General features: G+C 44.9%; 1 protein-coding gene and 1 long non-coding RNA gene across 2 annotated transcripts in view; one reads left to right on the forward strand and one right to left on the reverse strand.

The window, feature by feature from the left end:
• LOC138150533 (uncharacterized) overlaps positions 1–17,170 on the reverse strand; it is a 122,972-nt gene that overhangs the window by 72,302 nt on the left and 33,500 nt on the right. The window lies entirely within an intron of this gene.
• The window catches only part of ANGPT4 (angiopoietin 4), a 73,308-nt gene that overhangs the window by 36,563 nt on the left and 19,575 nt on the right, over positions 1–17,170 (forward strand). Inside the window, exons 2-4 of the mRNA XM_069073866.1 lie at positions 11,633–11,788; positions 13,933–14,054; positions 15,099–15,331. Coding sequence (XP_068929967.1) covers positions 11,633–11,788; positions 13,933–14,054; positions 15,099–15,331 — 511 coding nt within the window. The remainder of the gene's footprint in view (positions 1–11,632; positions 11,789–13,932; positions 14,055–15,098; positions 15,332–17,170) is intronic.

The raw sequence follows: 17,170 nt of genomic DNA on the forward strand, positions 1-17,170 counted from the left end.
ACCACCACCACCACTGCCCCCCACCCCCAAACCTGAGTAGAACACAATGGGCTTCCCCAGCTGGGTGGGATCTGAACAAGATTGAGGAGAAGGTTAAATACAGTCTCATTATCAGCCCATTCTTCAGGAGCTGATTTAACCTAGTAGAGATTGAGAAAACAGGAAGGGAAATAATCCTAGATCTCCCCCATAGTCCTTGGTTATTAATATAAGAGAGAAAAAATCATTTCTCTCATGTCTTTGACTTCAGTTTTCTAGGCCCCAGAATGAAGTTGATGCTTGCTAAACTCCCTTTGAGATATGACAGCCAACGTTTGGGGCAATAATAGGGGCCCTTGCAGTTCTGACATTCTGTGCTCGAAGATCCTGTCTGGCTCTGACAGTGTGCCCCAAGGAGGCTGTCATCTCTAACGTTCTATGTTCTCAGGTCTCTCCAGCTTCACATCCTCCCTTCCCCCATATCTTACCCCACACATGGTTGGGGAACCTCTGCTCTGGTCCTCAGGATCATCTCTTTCACTGGCTGGATCTGTCCTTCTGCACTCTCATTCCTGATCCTATCTTACTTCATCTTTCTTTTTACATTCCCCAAATAAAGACCCAGGGTTTGTTCTCTTGGTGGTAGTGGTAACTTCATGGGTTTATGGCCTGAGCCTCTCTCAACAAAACCCTTTTACTATTTCGAAAGGAATTCACAAACCAGCTGTGGGTGAGTCCTGTGGCAAGAAGGAAGGATGAAAGATCTGACCTTCCTGCTGCCCAGCTTGCCTCTTCATTGTCCAAATTAAAACATGGCCCCAGAGAGGCCAAGCCCCAAATCTGGAGGAAATCCAGTGAGAAATCTTCAGAGGCCTAAGGTCCCTTCCAGCTTCTAAATCCTATGATTTACTCCCAGCCCAGGCTCAGAGCCTAATGGCGCCCCTAAGAAACCTCAGTGTGTTTTGCATGGCAGCTGTGGTATCCCCTCAAGGAATCCCCTGGGAGAAGGAACTCAAGACCAGTGTTTCTCAAACTGTGCTATAAGGAACCCTGATATCCCCTAAGTTTGTTTTTATTGAGTCTTCTGTTGTTTCCTAATAAGCATTAAAAATAATTATCTTACATGATTTTGCTATGGGGTTCCACCAAAGTTTTGTTTAAACCGAAGGGTTCTATCATCATGGACAAATTTGAAAACCATTTCTCTGGACCAAAAGCATTTTCCTGGGATAAATAAGGCCCAAAAGGAACTTGGTTCAGAGAACGGGACACAAAACACAAAATGTTAGACTGAGTAGAGACCTTCAAGCATAGATTTCTATTGGGAGGAACCTGAGAAACCACCCAGCCAAACTCTCTTGTTTTGTAAAAGAAAGGAAGCTACTCATGGAAAAATGACTTGACCCAAGTCACACAGGGGGTCAGTGACAGAGTGGAGATTAGAGCACATCTCTCCAGGCAGCCAAACCTAAGCTCTTGCCACTGGATCACACTCCTTGTCCCTTCCAGAATAGTCTAGCCCTAAACCTCTACAATTTTTATGTTGTTTCTTCCATTAAGTTGTGAGCTCCTGGAAGGCAAGGACAGTCTTTTTACCTTTCCTTGCATTCAGACTTAAGAGAGTGTCTGACACATAGTAGGCAATTAATAAATGTTTACTGCCTAACCAACAAAGCAGTTGAGAGCTATGAAATGTAGAGAAAATAACCCTTCCAGGGAAACAACATTATAGGTGACAAAGTACTTCCCCAACTTCTGTTTCATTTGAATTTGACTACCCCTCATGGGAGGAGAGAAGGATTGAGACTCCCTTTTTACAGAGAAGGAAACTGAGGCTTAGAAAGTGATTAGATCTATTAGGGATTAGGCTGTCACAGAAGCTACAGAATGTTTCCTGTATAGGACAGAAGGTTGAACTAGACAACATCCCAGCTCTAAAATTTGGTAACTTAGCCAAGGTCAACCAGCGTGTTAATGGAAGGGTCCAAAAGCAATAATGAGGTGATGACATCCAATTTGCTTCATAGAGACACTTGTCTTCCCTGAGCCTCAGTTTCCCTATGAGTAAATGGGGAGCTTGACCCGGGTGATTGTTGAAAGCCTTTCCCTCTTTGACAATCTGTGTCTAAGATCACAAAATCACTGAATTTGAGAGGTGGAAGGGACCTCACAGATATCTAGTCCAACCTTAAAGGAATTGCCCAAGAAGAGGTCCTTCGGCCCCTGCTCAAAGAGCCCCAAAGATGGGGAAATCCCCACCTCTCCCAGCTCATTCCACTTCTGGACAGCGTGGATTGTTAGCATCTAGCCTAAGGTTTGTCTCTGCAATTTCCTCTTCTTACTCCTGGTTCTACCCCCTGGGGCCAAACAGAAAAGTCCATTCACTCCCCCTCCCCCCCAACATGACAGCCCTTCAAATACTTGAACCAGCTATCAATCCCGAGTCTTCTCAAGGATAAACCCTCTTGGTTCCTTCAACCAATCCACATATGACATGAACTCAAGACCTTCAAGGCCATCCTGGTTACCTTCCTCTTCATATTAATTTCATCCCTTACCAATGTTGTTCTTAAACCATGGTGCCCAGAATTCAATACAAGACTGCCAAAGAGATCTGAGGAAGCTGGTCCTGGCCTGTTTTATCACTCTACGTTCTATCTAAGGGCCCTTCCCGCTCTGATATTCTATGGAAGGCAGAGAAATTTGGGCTTCTGGCACTGCCTCTTATATTCTCCTTCCCCCATTCCCAACTTGACAGGAGAGAAGAGGCCAGTGGATCCCCTAGCTGTGGTTTGAAGGGAAGAAAGAAGGCCTGGATCCCAGATTGGCTTGAGAATGAGATAGGTCCCCTCTCCTCCATTGGTGACCCCAGCTCTCTCTAAAGTCATTCTAACAAGTCTGTCTATTCTCCTGAGTTCCATTTACCAGCAGGGCTGAGGTTGGGTGGGAGGAAAGATGGGAGAATCCAGAGAGTATTATAGGTCTCTGGTCCTGCCCCTTTGGTGCCTGTGGTGTGGCGGCTGCTGTGGAGTGTGGAATGATGAGTCCCAGCTGTGTGCATGTGTTGGGAGGGGGGGTGAGGAGGAGGGAGGAGAAGAGGCAGCCTTCCATTCTGTCCTTTTATCCTGTTTCCAAGGACAGCTGGTGACCTGCACTTGCAGCTGGGAGAGGAGGCCAGCAGTCTCCTGTGGCAAATAATAAAAGCTATCCCCAGCCCTCCATCTTAAGGAAACTCTGTGTCATGGGTGGCTGGCTCCCTTTCTATTCCTTTCTATTCTCAAGTAGAGCTAGGGCTTCAGGTAGCTTTGCAGTAGACAAGGGTCTAGGTACTATAGTTCATATTGTGGAAAGAGCCCTGCAATTGGAGTCAGGAAGCCTGGGTTTGAACCTGACTTTGTAGCTACTGAGCTTGGAGGGATCTCAACCTCCATCTCTCTCCAAACTGGTTTCCTCACCTTCACAGTGATGGTAATGATACACTATTTATGTTAAGGACTAGTTGTAGGGGAAACTATTTCAGAAATATGAAAGTAACTTGCTAATTGTTTTGTTGTTGTTGCTTTGAGGTTGAGTTTTTCTTTTCTTTCTTTCTTTTTGACTGTGACTGAGATTTCCTTGGTGTAGAGACTCCCAATGAAAGGACTTCTTCCACCAGCACAGACCAGCGATGGCTCTGCCACTTAGAGCCTTAGAGTTTCCCGGGGCACAGAGAGATTAAGTGACATGGGAGGATCACTCGTCAGTATGTGTGAGAGACAGGATTTGAACCCAGGTCTTCCTAGCACAGTGCCTGAGACATAGATGTTTAACAAATGATTGTTGATTGGCTGATTGATTCCTGATGCTGAGACTTATTCTTTATCCATGATGGCATTTCTGAGTCGTTATTGTCATTATTCTAATTCTCACAGACCCTTGACCTACAGGTGGTACCACATAAACATGATTTTGTACACTAAAACCTCCATCCCCAGCAGCTCACCCAGACTGGCAGAGTCCGAAAGCAAGCATCCTATTCTCCCAGAGACAAAGGGAACATGATAAGCCATGTTCTCAGTTAGTGACTATAGACCCTGTTTGCAGGGGTGATGTTTTTCAGAGGTTATGGTCCTGCCAATCCTTCTGTCTACTGGGCCACCACAGAATAATGCCAGGCCTGATTCTACATGACCTCAACAACCTCAGGCAACAAATAAAGGGCCAAGGTGGTCACCAAGGACAGGAGGCAGCTACCTGTTTAGAATCCTTAGAGTCCTTCAGTGTTCAATTTGGTGGCTATCTCCAAAGAGATATCTGTACTGATTCTCCTAGCTCTCTCCCTCCTCTTCAAGTTATCATATATATATACTTTCCTACTTACATGTGTCTATATATGTATATTGTATATATGTTCACATATACATGCATATACCTATACATATGTAAGCTCCTAGAGGAGCTTATTATACATATACATATATATATACACATAAACCTTAGAGCTTACTATACAAAGATATGGATATGTATATGTGTGTATATACATGCATGTGTATGTATAGTAAGCTCCTCTACACTTTATGTTTGTCTTTGTACACTCAGTACCTCAGGCACAGTAGAATCATGGAATTAGCTCTAGAAGGGACCCCTCAGGGATGGCTAGGTGGTGCAGTGAATAGAGCACTGGCCCTGGAGTAAGGAGGACCTGAGTTCAAATTCAGCCTCAGACACTTAACACAAAACTAGTCGTGTGACCTTGGGCAAGTCACTTAACCCCAATTACCCTACCTTCTCCCCTCCAAAAAGCAAAGGAAAAAAAAGAAAGGACCCCTCATTTATAAGTTGCACTGTCTTGGTGCTGCCAAGGAGACTGAAACGCTGCACATGCATGCCTACTGGTTTCCAGGTATGAGTCTCCCAGCATTTCTCCCTTTCTTGATTCCAATGGGAATCTGCCCTAACCTGGGCTGGAGGGAGGGGGTTTGATGTGATTCATAAGCCTGCTCTCAAAGCCTTAAGGAATGTGAGTAGCTGAGGCCATGTGAGAGCTTAGGGTCAACGTACTGGTTCCAGAGCAGCCCACAAAAGTAGGAAGGGAGCCACCATGATGAGAAGTATATTGAGTTACCAAGAGAGTGGAAGTTGCCAAGTGCAGTGCCAGGTATGAGAAATAGATTTACAGCTCTTCCAGGGGCAGAGGCAAGATGGCGGAGTAGAAGCAGAATCTCCGTGGGGCTCCAGCCTCCACCTTCCCCAATCCATGTAAAAGGGGACTCTAAACAAACTTTGGAGCTGCAGAACCCACAAAGTGACACAGAGAAGCTAATCCCACTGAGGACAGCCCAGCAGGCCAGCAGGAATCAGCCAGCACAGCGCTCTGGGAGCTGTGCCCAGGCCACCGTGAGCTGGAGGTTTTAGCCCCAGGGTGGGCCTGACCAACCACTGGCTGGAGGGACCCCAGATCACCAGCAGCTGTGGCCATTTTCAGATTTACCAACACATAGATGCAAAGGACAAAGCGAGAGGTCAGTGCAGTGCAGACTTTGGGACCAGTAGTTGGGAGTGCATGGGCTTTTGTCCCTGGGGTGAGAAGCCACTGAGACTTGGCACTGGTACCACGTTGCAGCTTCAGCTCCTGGCCTACAGAGTGCAGGGGGACCAAGCAACCAGTCTGAGGGGTAATCATTCTTGCTTTAACCTGCTTGGATCTGGATTGCGGTCTAGGGTAGAGGTCCTGGGGTATGTGACCAGCTTGCCAGAGAGTGTGGAGGCTCCAGAGAAGGTACCCAACTAATACCTCTGGCAGCTGAGAAAATCCCAGCGTTTGGGACAAAAGCTCCCCTGTCTGGTAGCAGAGTCCTACTGTGGCAAAAAGCCCAGGGGTCAAGTGACTGAGGGGCGACATGACCAGGCAAAGGAAACAAAGCAAACAGAAGAATCCAACATTTGATTCCTATTTGGGGGACAAAAAGGATCAAAGCATAGAACAGGAGGAAGACAGTGAAGTCAGAACTCCTGCACCAAAAGCTTTAAAGAAAAATACAAGCTGGTTACAGGCCATAGAAGACCTTAAGAAGCAGATAAGAGAAGTGGAGGAAAAATTGGGAAGAGAAATGAGAACAATGCAAGAAAATTATGAAATGAGAGTCAACAGCCTGACTGAGGAAAATCACACCTTAAAAAACAGACTAACTCAATTAGCAAAAGAGGCTCAAAAAGGCAATGAGGAGAGGAATGCCTTAAGAAGCCAAATTTGCCAGATGGAAAAAGAATCTCAAAAGCCAAAGAGGAGAATCATTCCCTCAGATTTAGAATGGAGCAAAGGGAAGCTAGTGACTTTATGAGGAATCAAGATGATGTTAAACAGTTCCAAACAAATGAAAGAATAGAAGGCAATGTGAAATATCTCATGGGAAAAACCACTGACCTGGAAAATAGATCCAGGAGAGATAATTTAAAAATTATTGGACTACCTGAAAGCCACGATCAAAGAAAGAACCTAGAAATCATCCTCCAAGAAATTCTCAAGGAAAACTGCCCTGATGTTTTAGAACCAGAGGGCAAAATAGAGGTTGAAAGAATCCACCAATCACCTCCTGTAAAAGATCCCAAAAAGAAAACTCCTAGGAATATTATAGCCAGGTTCTGGAATTCCCAGATCAAGGAGAGACTATTATGAGCAGCCAGGAAGAAACAATTTAAATATTGTGGAAACAAAATCAGGATAACACAGGATCTGGAAGCTTCTACACTGAGGGATTGAAGGGCCTGGAATATGATATTCTGGAGGGCAAAGGAGCTGGGATTAAAACCAAGAATCACCTACCCAGCAAAACTGAGTATCATGTTTCAGGGGGAAATATGGTCATTCAGTGGAATAGAGGACTTTCAAGCATTCTTAATGAAAAAAACAGAGTTGAATAGAAAATTTGACATTCAGATACAAGAAGCAAGAGAAGCTTGAGAAGGTAAACAGGGAAAAGAAATCATAAGCTACTTATCAAAGTTGAACTATTAACATTCCTACATGGAAAAATGATAATTATAACTAATAAAATTTTTCTCAGTGTGAAAACAGTTAAAGGAAATATAAATATATATATATATATATACATATATATGTCTATATCAGAGGGTATACGGGTGTATGAATACATATGTGAATGTGTGTATATATGTTTACAGGTATACATAGATAGAGGGCATAGGACCAAGTTAATAGGAAGGGATGATACTTAAAAGGTGAAATTAAGAGGTGAGAGAGGAATATAATGAGAGGAGATGGAGAGAGACAGAAAGGGGTAAACTATCTCATATAGAAGAGGCAAGGGAAAATGGTTACAATGGAGGGGAAGAATAAGAAGGCAAAAGGGAATGGGTCAACCTTATTCTCATTGAATTCGGCTCAGGGAGGGAAAGACATACACACTAAATAGGGTATCTCACCCTACAGGAGAATAGGGGGGAAGGGGATGAGAAGGGGGATGATGGAAGGGAGGGCAGGCTGGGGGGAGGGAAGTTGGAAGCACTCACTTTTGAAAAGGGATGGGATCAAAGTAGAGAATAGAACAAATGGGTGGTGGGATAGGAGGGAGGGAAATATAGTCAGTCTTTTATACTATATCTACTATGCTATTGTTTTGCATTAGCTACACATGTACAACCTATACTGAACTGCTTATCTTCCCAGTAAGGGTGGGTGACAAGGGAGGAAGGGAATGAATCTGGAATTCAAAGTTTTAAAATCAAATGTTTAAAATTATATATATATATATATGCTATTATTAATACTATTTTACATGTAATTGGGAAATAAGATATACAGGCACTAGGGCATAGAGATCCACCATGCCCTACTGGAAAAGTCAAAAGGGGGTATGGGAGAAGATATGGGAGAGAGCAGATTAAAGGAGGGAATATCCTGTGGGACTGCTATTTGGGGGCGGTGGGGAGGGGAAAAACGGGGAGAAAATTTGTAACTCAAAATCTGGTGGAAATGAATGATGTAAATCAGAAGTTAACAAAGCTTTTGAAAAATGAAAAAAAAATAAATAGATTTACAATTGTAGTATTTTGCCAGAGTGGTTCTATGGTTGGGGGCTCAGAGCTGAAGGAAAGAAAATTATTGATTTTTAAAAAAAACTTCTCAGAGCAAAGAATAAGAGAAAAAAATATACCTCTCTCTTAGTACTGAAAAGTTACTAGTCAGGCTGGGAACACTCTAGCTAGCTGAGATGGTATTAGAGGCAGGGTCTATACCAGCTTGCTTCCCCCCTACCTCCCCACCCCTGCTCCGTTTATTTTTTTACATTTTATTTATTTGTTTTATAGCATTCTTTTATTTTTAAATTTTGAGTTCCAAATTCTGTCCTTCCTTCTCATCCCCTCCCCACCTGTAACAACAAGCACCTTAGTATACTCAGGATGGCTGCTAGCATAGATACTTGGATCTGATTTTCTAAAGGAAAGCAACTCAAAAGGGGTCAACAATCTTACTTTAATCAAACATATATATCATTTAATTAGTTTAGGGGGGAAAGTCAGCATCCTGAACTTCAGAGAAAATACAAGCAGAAATTACAAACAGAAATAATAACATAAAGACCAACAGACAGGGCTTCTAACCATCTGACCAAATAATACATACATACATACATAGTTTCCAAAGAGAGAAGCACCAACATCTGGATTTTCAGAGCCAGGGGCTTCCTTAACGTCCACCCAGAGTCTCATCCTGCTACATCATTTGAACACTTCCCCTGAGTAAGTCTCAAAGCAAAATGCTAACTTCAGAGTATATATATACTTGTTCCTAGTCAGAGGGTATCACAACCCTCTAATTACAAAGTAACAAAAGGTGTAGGCCTTACTGAAAAGCCTCTCCTAATCAAGCTCCTCTAGCTGGGCTTCACCTGAGGCCAATTAATGAGCAGGGAAGATTTTTCAACTCCCATTAACATTATATCACCCTGCAAAGAAGGCGAGCAATATGAGATCAAATATAGATATATATGTGTGTGTGTCTGTGTGTGTTGTATGATATCATGCAGATGTCCATATTAACCATATTTTTTTAAAACAAGAAAAAAGTTAGAAAGTTATATTTCAACTTGGCCTCGGAGTTCATTAGTTCTCTCTCTTGCAGTAGATAGAATTTTTTTTACCATGAGTCCTTTGCAATTGTCTTGGAGCATTATATTGATGAGAGTAGGCAAAATCTTTCACAGCTGATCATCATTACAACATTTTTGTTACTGCGCACAATAGTGTCCTTTGTATCAGTTCATATAGATCTTGCCATGTTTTTCTGAAATCACCCCACCCTTGTCATTTCTTTTTTTTCCTTGCCATTTCTTTTTTTTTGGAGGGGCGGAAAGCATGGCAATTGGGTTAAGTGACTTGCCCAAGGTCACATGGCTAGTAAGTGTTAAGTGTCTGAGGCTGGATTTGAACTCAGATCCTCCTGACTTCAGGGCCAGTGCTCTATTCACTGTTCCACCTAGCCACCCCATTCCTGGTCATTTCTTATAGCATGATAGTACTCCATCATAATCATATGTTACAACTTCCCAGTTTGGTTCTAAAGCAAAGCTTTGGGGGAAGAGCTGAAGGAGAGACTGGAAATAGAGTCACATGAGGAGAGTGGCCAAGGGAATGACTGGAAGCATTAGCCTCATAGACATAGGGATGAGTGTGGGAGAGAGTGATTAACCCTGTTTATTTGCACAGAAGACCCCTACACCACTAAATTGAAGGCCAAGGATATTGAGTTGACTTGCCAAAGGCCCTCTGGACAAACTCAAAGTGAATGCACCCCAAAGGTCTTAAGCCCCAACAGTACATCCAGGAAGAAGTAGAGTAAGGATTCTGTGTGATTCCTTCCCATAGTCCAGTTGAGCATTTTGTGACAGGAAGGTAATAACTACATAAAAAACACATCTAGAATTCAGTTAGCAATGAAACAGGGCAAAACTTATCACCCTATTCCTTCTCCCACACTCTGAGGTCCCCTACTAAGGCTCTTTCCACCAGTGTTCAAAGTTATTCTAGAGATCCAGTTGTTAAAATTTCAGAGCATTTACATTTCAGAAATAAAAATGCTACAAATCAGGGCTTTATTTATTATTTTATTGATTGTCTAGACTTCAGAAAGTGATGGAGAAAATGTCAATAATGAAGATTAAATTTAAAAGTGCTGTGAACACCATTTCTGGGAGAGAGAGAGTTGTTAAACTTTTACCTTGGTAAAAGCACACCTTGGTTCTACCTTAGTTTGGTTCTGTCCATCAGCTTATATTCTCTCCTCAGAAATTTTAACATTGGTGTCCCCAGGGGCCCAGTCATGGGTCAGGCTCTCAGGCTTTGGGTATTGTTACTCCAATAAATAATAACAACAATAATAGTTCACATTACATTTCTATAGCACTTTGCAGTCTACAGACTACTTTCTTTACATCTTCTCTATAAGTAGTGTAGAAATTATTCCCCCCATTTTATAGATAAGGAAAGTGAGAGTCAGAAAAGTTGTTTTTGTCCATAATTGTTCAAGTTGTTTAGTCATTTCAGACTCTTTGTGACCCTATTTGGGATTTTCCTTAGGAAAGACATTTGAGTGGTTTGGAATTCCCTTCTCCAGCTCATTTTACAGATGATAAAGCTGAGGCAAACAGGGTTAAATGACTTGCCCAGGGTCACATAGATGGATTTGAACTCCAATATTCTTGATTCCAGGCCCAGTGTTCTATTCACTGAGCAACCTAACTCCTTGTGCTCAGTTATATGACTGAAGAAGTGATACAGCTGGGATTTAAACCCCATCTTGTCTCTGTTCTTGTTCTTTCCACTATAATTGTCTGCCTACCCTTAATGAATAAAATAATATCCTTATTAAATAAAATACATTTACAATTAACCATGTGCCTGTTTTGCCAGTGAACCCTCAAACTCTTTCAATATATGAGATTCTCTTTCCTAAGATAGACTCTCCCTAGGAGCACAGGCCATGAACTGAAAGTCTAAAGGCCTGCTCACAGGCAGATTTCAGAAAAACCTGGAAAAACTTACATGAAGTGATTCTGAGGGTAGTGAGCAGACCCAGGAAAACACTGCACACAGTAACAGCAACATTGTGTGATGATCAAATTTGATAGACTTAGCTCTTCTCAGCAATACAATGATCTAAGACAATTCCAAAAGACTCATGATGGAAAATGCTGTCCACATTCAGAAAAAGAACTATGGAGTCTGAATGCAGATCGAAGCGTACTATTTTATCTCTTTTTTTTTCTTTCTTGTGGTTTTTCCCTTTCGTTGTGATTCTTCTTTCACATGACTAGTGTGGAAATATATTTAATATGATTGTATGTGTATAGCCTTTATCAGATTGCATGCTGTCTTGGGGAAAGAGGAGAGGAAAGAGGGGAAAAATTTTTTTCTCAAACTCAACTCAAAATCTTATAAAAGGGAATGTTGAAAAAAAATGAAATCATTATCCTAAAAATGACAGCAACAAAAGAACAAGAACAAAGGCCTGCTCACTCCTCTTTTGGATCAATTTTCCAGGGCAAGATCCTTTCCTGCCTCCCTAGTGGGCAATTGCCACTGGATGTATGTAATGGCATGGCTGAACCCAGACCTCTGCCATGACCCAGTCACCATGTTCTCTTCCTTTCAGCTGGAGAGCTACATCCAGATGAATATGAAGTCAGAGATGGTTCAGATCCAACAGAATGTGGTCCAGAACCAGACAGCTACCATGCTTGAGCTTGGCACCAACCTGCTCAACCAGACAGCCCAACAAACAAGGAAACTCACTGATGTGGAAGCCCAGGTATGGGGCTTAAGGGAGGAGGACTGAGGGCAGAGATAAGAGATATATACACAGGGGAATGTTTGGTAGGAGATGAGGTTGGGGAGGAAGGGTGGAGGTGATACTGGGAGAGACTGAGGATAAAGGAAAAGAGAAGAGGAATGTCTGAAAGACCTAGGGGCACAGGACAAGTCAGAGTGAAAAGTATTCTAGCGATGCAAGGGAAGTCCCACACTTGCCTCCTCCCTGAGCTGAACCAAGCTCTTCTCCAGGAAGCCCCCATCTAAGGTCATGGAACCTCTGCATATAAAATGAAAGGACCTGAATTTTAATCCCAGCTATGCTCTTTGTTTAGGGAACTACCTCAGAGGCCTTCTTGCCCAACCCTCCTCTTTTTACAGGTGAAGAAACTGAGGCCCAGGACTTGCCCAGGATCATAGAGAGAATAAGCATCAGAGACTGAATTTGGACCTGCGGCCCCTCCCCTGGGCCTAAGTTTCTCCAACTGTAAAAGCAAGAGGTTACAGCATATATTCCCTTCCAGCTCTAAATCCTACAATAGCTACAGTGGCCCATGCAGGGTATGTTTAAGATCATGGTAGAAAATTGGCAGGAGAGTTGTGACTATGAGGAAGTGGGAAACACGGCCATTTTCACCAATCCTCTTCTCTTGCCCTTTGTCCTAGCAATCCTTCAAAGGAAAAAGGCAGCTTTTAGGCTTAGAAGTCACTGGTTTAAGAGACAGGGAATCTTTGTGGAGAAAAGAGTAGGCAGCCCAAGACTTTCAGGAAACGAGGCAGGTCAGAAAGGCTGTTTGAAACCATAGTACTTTAAAACTTGGAGAGACCTTAGAAAGCATCACGCAGAAGCCCCTCGTTTTACAGATAGGGGAAAGACTTGCTCAAGATCACACAGAAAGTCAGTGGTAGAGTAGAGACTCTAACCAAGGTCTCCTGGCTCCTAGAACTCCTAAGCTTTGCCCCAAACCAACCTTTCTCCTTCCCCTCCAGGTTCATTCCTGAATCAATCTTCTGACTCTTGTGACTCCCCCTCCCTTCTTCACCTGGGACCTGGGGCTGCTGAGAGCCTGGGGTTTGGTCCATTTGGGATCCATCTGGCTTTATTCTGTTCCAGAGACAGCCTCCTTCACAGAAATCATCTATCTCAGTGATATAGGCATTGGTCATAAGGAGGACAAAAGAGCAGGGGAGAGCCATCCCTGATGCTGGTAGTGACCAAGAGTTCAGAAGAATCTTCCTATAGGAAGGAGAGTTTTCAGTGTGGAGGGGCTGGTCTGGAAGGACAACAGAATTAGGCAGGGGCTTCTAGTTTCAGGGCCCCACCCTACAAACCACCCACCAGGCTTGGCCCCTCCTCAGATAAACCTAATTTGGTTGGCCCTTGGCTTTGGGAAATTTTGGCGTGTAAGCTGGGCACACCTATAGGGCAGCAGGGAGAGAATGAGATACCAAAACAGACCCTGCAGGCACAGAGCTCAGTGGCAGGACAATGTATGGGCAGAAACCTACAGTCAGAAGCCAGGAAGCCTGGAATCAGGAAGTGTAGAATCCAGATTCAGTCATTGTCCCCTCTAGGACCTTGGGAGAATCACCTCCCCCTGCTGAGAGGGAACAATAGGTACTGGTGGAAAGAGTCCTGGGCAGGAAATTAGAAGACCTAGGTCTGAGTCCCAGCTGAGCCAATGAGGCTTGGCAATTTCTCTTGGCCTCAGAAGCAACCTCTCTGCCCCTCCTCAGCTATAGCCTAGTTCAGAGCTGGGGAAAAAAAGCCTTTAGAAATCATCTAACCCAAAGCTCTCAGGTGAGATAATTAGGGCCTAGATTAGGGCTAGTGACTGGTCCTAGGTCATACTGTACCTCACGGGGGTGTTGTAAGATTCAAATAACATAACAAATGGAAAATGCATTGGACCTGTGAATCTCTACACAAATGAAAGGAATTATCACTATTAGCCTCCTTGAACCTCAGTTTCTCCATCTGTCAAATGGGTAGAATAATCTTCTTGACCTGCCAGGCCTACTATCAGAACTAAGGCCAGGCACAAGAAGAACTTCCCTTGCAAATGCCCCCAGGTCTGCTGCCTGAGAGCAGAGTGAGGTCACCAAGGAAGCTACCAGTGGGCTTCCCCTCTGTCCCCTGCACAGGTACTGAACCAGACATCCAGGATTGAGCTCCAGCTGCTTGAGAACTCACTGTCCACCAACAAGCTAGAGAAGCAGCTGCTCCTGCAGACAAACGAAATCCACAAACTGCAGAACCGGAACAGGTACAAAGCCAGAGAGAAAGGGACAGGGACCTGAGCAGGGCGATGGACAGAGGTTCAGTGGGCTGGGCAACCAGGGCGTCCAGGGGAGGAGACAGAGGGAGGTGAAGACAGAGACAGAGAGAGATGGAGACAAAGACAGAGAGGGAAAGAGATAGAGGCAAAGACAGAGATGGAGACAGAGGTAGAGATGGAGATAGAGAGAGGAAAGAGATAGAGACAGAGATGGAGATAGAGCTAGAGATAAAGACAGAGATAGACACAGAGACAGAGACAAGGACAGAGACAGAGACAAGGACAGAGATAGGGATAGATATTGAGATTGAAATAGAGGTCAGGGGACCCCAAATATTACAAGTAGGTGGTACAATGGATGGAGCACAGGACTTGGAATCAGGAAGACCTAAGCTCAACTCCTACAGCAGACACTTACTAGTTGTATGACCTTGGGCAAGTCACTTAACATCTCTGTGCCTCAGTTTCCTCATCTATAAAATGGGGATAACAATAGCACCTAGCTGACAAGGTTGCTATGAGGATCAAACGAGTTCATCTATGTAAAGCACTTTGCAAACCTTGAAGAACTATATAATACCAGCTATCCTTATTGACTCCCTGAGTGACTTTGGTAGGCCACAGGCCATGTACCCCCTCTCTCACCATCAAGGCATCTCTGGATCCAAGCTGCCAGCTTCCTATTCCTGTGTAGGGTGGTGGTTGTGGGTAGAGTCCTCTAAAGGGAAACTGAAGGAATCTCCTGGGTATTGGCAGCTTGACCCATCCCAGGTCACCTTCTTCAGCTCTCCATGGGCCCAAATACTCACAAAGGCAGATGTAGAATGTCAGAGCAGGAAAGGTCCACAGAACACAGAATGCTGTGAGTGCAGCACTCACACTGCTAGCCCCTAGAACACCCGACCTCAGCTCCCCAAGGCCACTCCCCGAGCAGCCCCGGCTCAGCTCATAGCCAGGGCTCCCTAGCAGTCGGGGATAGATCCTGGCTTGCTGAAGAGTCCTCTACCCACCCCGGGTGTTCCCTCTGGGCAGTGTGTTAGAGACACGCGTGAGGGCCATGGAAAGCAAGCACGAGAGCGAGCTGGAGGGCATACGGGGCGAGAGGGAGAAGCTGCGGCGCCTGGTGAGCCGGCAGAGCAGCACGCTGGAAGGCCTGGAGAGGAGCCTGCACGCGGCCAATAGCAACACCAGCCTCTTGCAGAGGCAGCAGCGCCAGCTCCTGGACTCTGTGCAGCGCCTGGTCCACATTGTCTCCAGCAGCAAAGGTGAGGCTGCCTGAGGCCTGCAGGGCTGGGAACCCAAGGGAAAGACACTTTGGCCTGAGGCCTCGGGGGCTTGAGCTAGACCTGCTAGGTGATGTTCCATGCTCAAGTTCTGTCATTCCTAAAAGTCCTGGTCTGCTCCAGGAAGTCCTTGACCTTGAGCAAGTGACTCTTAGCCCCAGTTTTGTCATCTGTCAAATGGTTAAAATCACCATTCCAATCAAAGCATAAGCTGTCTGACTAGAAAAGTCCTTAAGAGATCATTTAGTCTAACACCCTCATTTTTCAAAGTAAGAAACTGTGGCCCAGCAGCAAGGGTCTTGGGAAGGGACTTTCCCATGGTTGCACAGAAAGATATAGGCAAAGAAGGTGCCACTTGACAGAAAGGGTCAGAGGGCCCTAACAGGTCAAAACAATTTGTCCTGTCTCTTGAGGCCCTGGGTTTCTCGCTCTTCCTGAGTCTTGGGGCTGCCCTTGGCAAAATCCAGGAACTATTCTAGAAGTTCTCACTGCTCCCCACCTCTCAACCACTCCCTCCAGGTTCTTTGCTTCTTAATAGTACCCTCTGGGGGCAGCTAGGTAGCATAGTGGATAGAACATGGGACAGGGGAATCCAAAAGACCAAGTCTGGCCTCAGACACTTACTAGCTGTGTGACCCTGAGCAAGTCACTTAACCCTCAGTCTCCTCATCTGTAAAATCAGCTGGAGAAAGAAATGGCAAACCACTCCAGTATCTTTGCCAAGAAAACTCCAAAGAGGGTCATGAAGAGCTGGACACAACTGAAATGACTGAACAAAAAGTATCCTCTGGGAGACTAAAAAGCAGAGAAACACTGATGTTGGAATCTGGGCAGTGTGGTACCATCTCCAATTGCTATTGAGAGTCAATACCTGTGCCCTATTGCTGGTTTTATAACAAATAACTTGCCTTGTGACCCTTGGACAAGTCACTTGCCCTCTGGGGCTTTAGTTTTTCCAAATATAAAATAGGGGAATTGGATCAGATCTCTCAAGTCCCTTCTGGCTCTGCCATTTTTTGTTCTCTGAGATATACAGGATATGGGGATCCTGCTAGCACAGTCCCTCCCTTCCCAGCATTCCGCAGGGCCAGCATTGGTGAGCACAGGCCTACAACCAGGGAAGCCAGAAAGGCAAAGAACTGAATTTTGTCCTGGAGATTAAGAGAGCAGGGCGGAAGGGGTCTTCCAGCAGAGCTGGCCAAACCACCAGGCATGATTCCAGGAGGGGATTCTATGAAGTCCTGGCCTTGGAGCTCTGTAAATTGATCCCAGGTGTGGCTTTCCTACCCAGGGCACCATGCCCAGATCTCACATACCTCCCAGCCCAAACTCCAGCTGCAGGCATTCTTCAGGGCAGGCCTCCAGGAGGCAAGGCCTCACCTGATGTTGGGGGAAGGAGGGGAAGCCCTTAGAAGAAGTGGGATTTCTCACTTCCCCAGAACCCCTTACCCAAAAACTCCCACAACACCTCCCCTCCCCACTGGCCCATGTCTCCCTTTTGTTCCTATTGTTTGTAGCTCTGCCCAACAGAACCTAGGGGATATCTGTACGGTACAGGGTCAGTCTGGCCGGCAGGGAAACGGAGCATATGGCCATTCTCTGAGGACAGCCTCTACTCTTCTGTCTTTCAGGCAATGGAAACATTATGAACAGACCTCACTGTATTAAGTGTGGTGGGTGGAAAGAAAAAAAAGACCCAATCACCTGCTCAGGGGTTCATTCTGTGTGTGATCTTGGGAAAGTCATTCTCTCCCAGAGCCTCAGTTTCCTCTTCTGTAAAATGGAACTAATAGCCCCTGCCCTGCCTAGACAACTAACAGG

The sequence above is a fragment of the Petaurus breviceps genome, unplaced genomic scaffold, assembly GCF_028583685.1.
Source record: "Petaurus breviceps papuanus isolate PSGF00001 unplaced genomic scaffold, PetGlider_PUasm1.0 90879, whole genome shotgun sequence".
NCBI classification, from domain to species: Eukaryota; Metazoa; Chordata; class Mammalia; order Diprotodontia; family Petauridae; genus Petaurus; species Petaurus breviceps.